Genomic DNA, 300 nt, shown 5'->3' with positions numbered 1-300 from the left:
CTCTTTCCCACTGCTTTACTGAAATCCATAAGCGATTCAAAAGTCTTTTGGCTGGTCATTGGAGTCCTGATGACCTGGGCAAAGGGAAAGTAGGGAGAGTGTAAGCACATTTATGAGAGAATCTCTCCCATTTCCCAGTACAGCAGTGATTAATCTGTAGTCCAGAACACTACTGCAGAAATTCATAAAACAGCTGTTTTGCGAAAAACAATTTCAGTGGATATATGTGTAGTACACACACAAATCTATTTTAAAGATAGAGCGTTTTGCACATTTTGAAATGTGCTTTAGACTCTTTCC

The 300-nt window shown here is 39.0% G+C and overlaps 1 protein-coding gene across 1 annotated transcript in view; it reads right to left on the bottom strand.

Annotated features, from left to right (window-relative positions):
• Positions 1–300, bottom strand: part of HADH (hydroxyacyl-CoA dehydrogenase) — a gene marked incomplete at its 5' end in the record, with an annotated part of 16,512 nt that overhangs the window by 7,268 nt on the left and 8,944 nt on the right. The window contains one exon of the mRNA XM_010139340.1: positions 8–74. Coding sequence (XP_010137642.1) covers positions 8–74 — 67 coding nt within the window. The remainder of the gene's footprint in view (positions 1–7; positions 75–300) is intronic.

This window comes from Buceros rhinoceros, unplaced genomic scaffold (genome assembly GCF_000710305.1).
Source record: "Buceros rhinoceros silvestris isolate BGI_N320 unplaced genomic scaffold, ASM71030v1 scaffold13947, whole genome shotgun sequence".
NCBI lineage: Eukaryota > Metazoa > Chordata > Aves > Bucerotiformes > Bucerotidae > Buceros > Buceros rhinoceros.
The sequence above is the reverse complement of the archived record's forward strand: the minus strand, read 5'-3'. Positions and strand labels throughout refer to the sequence as shown.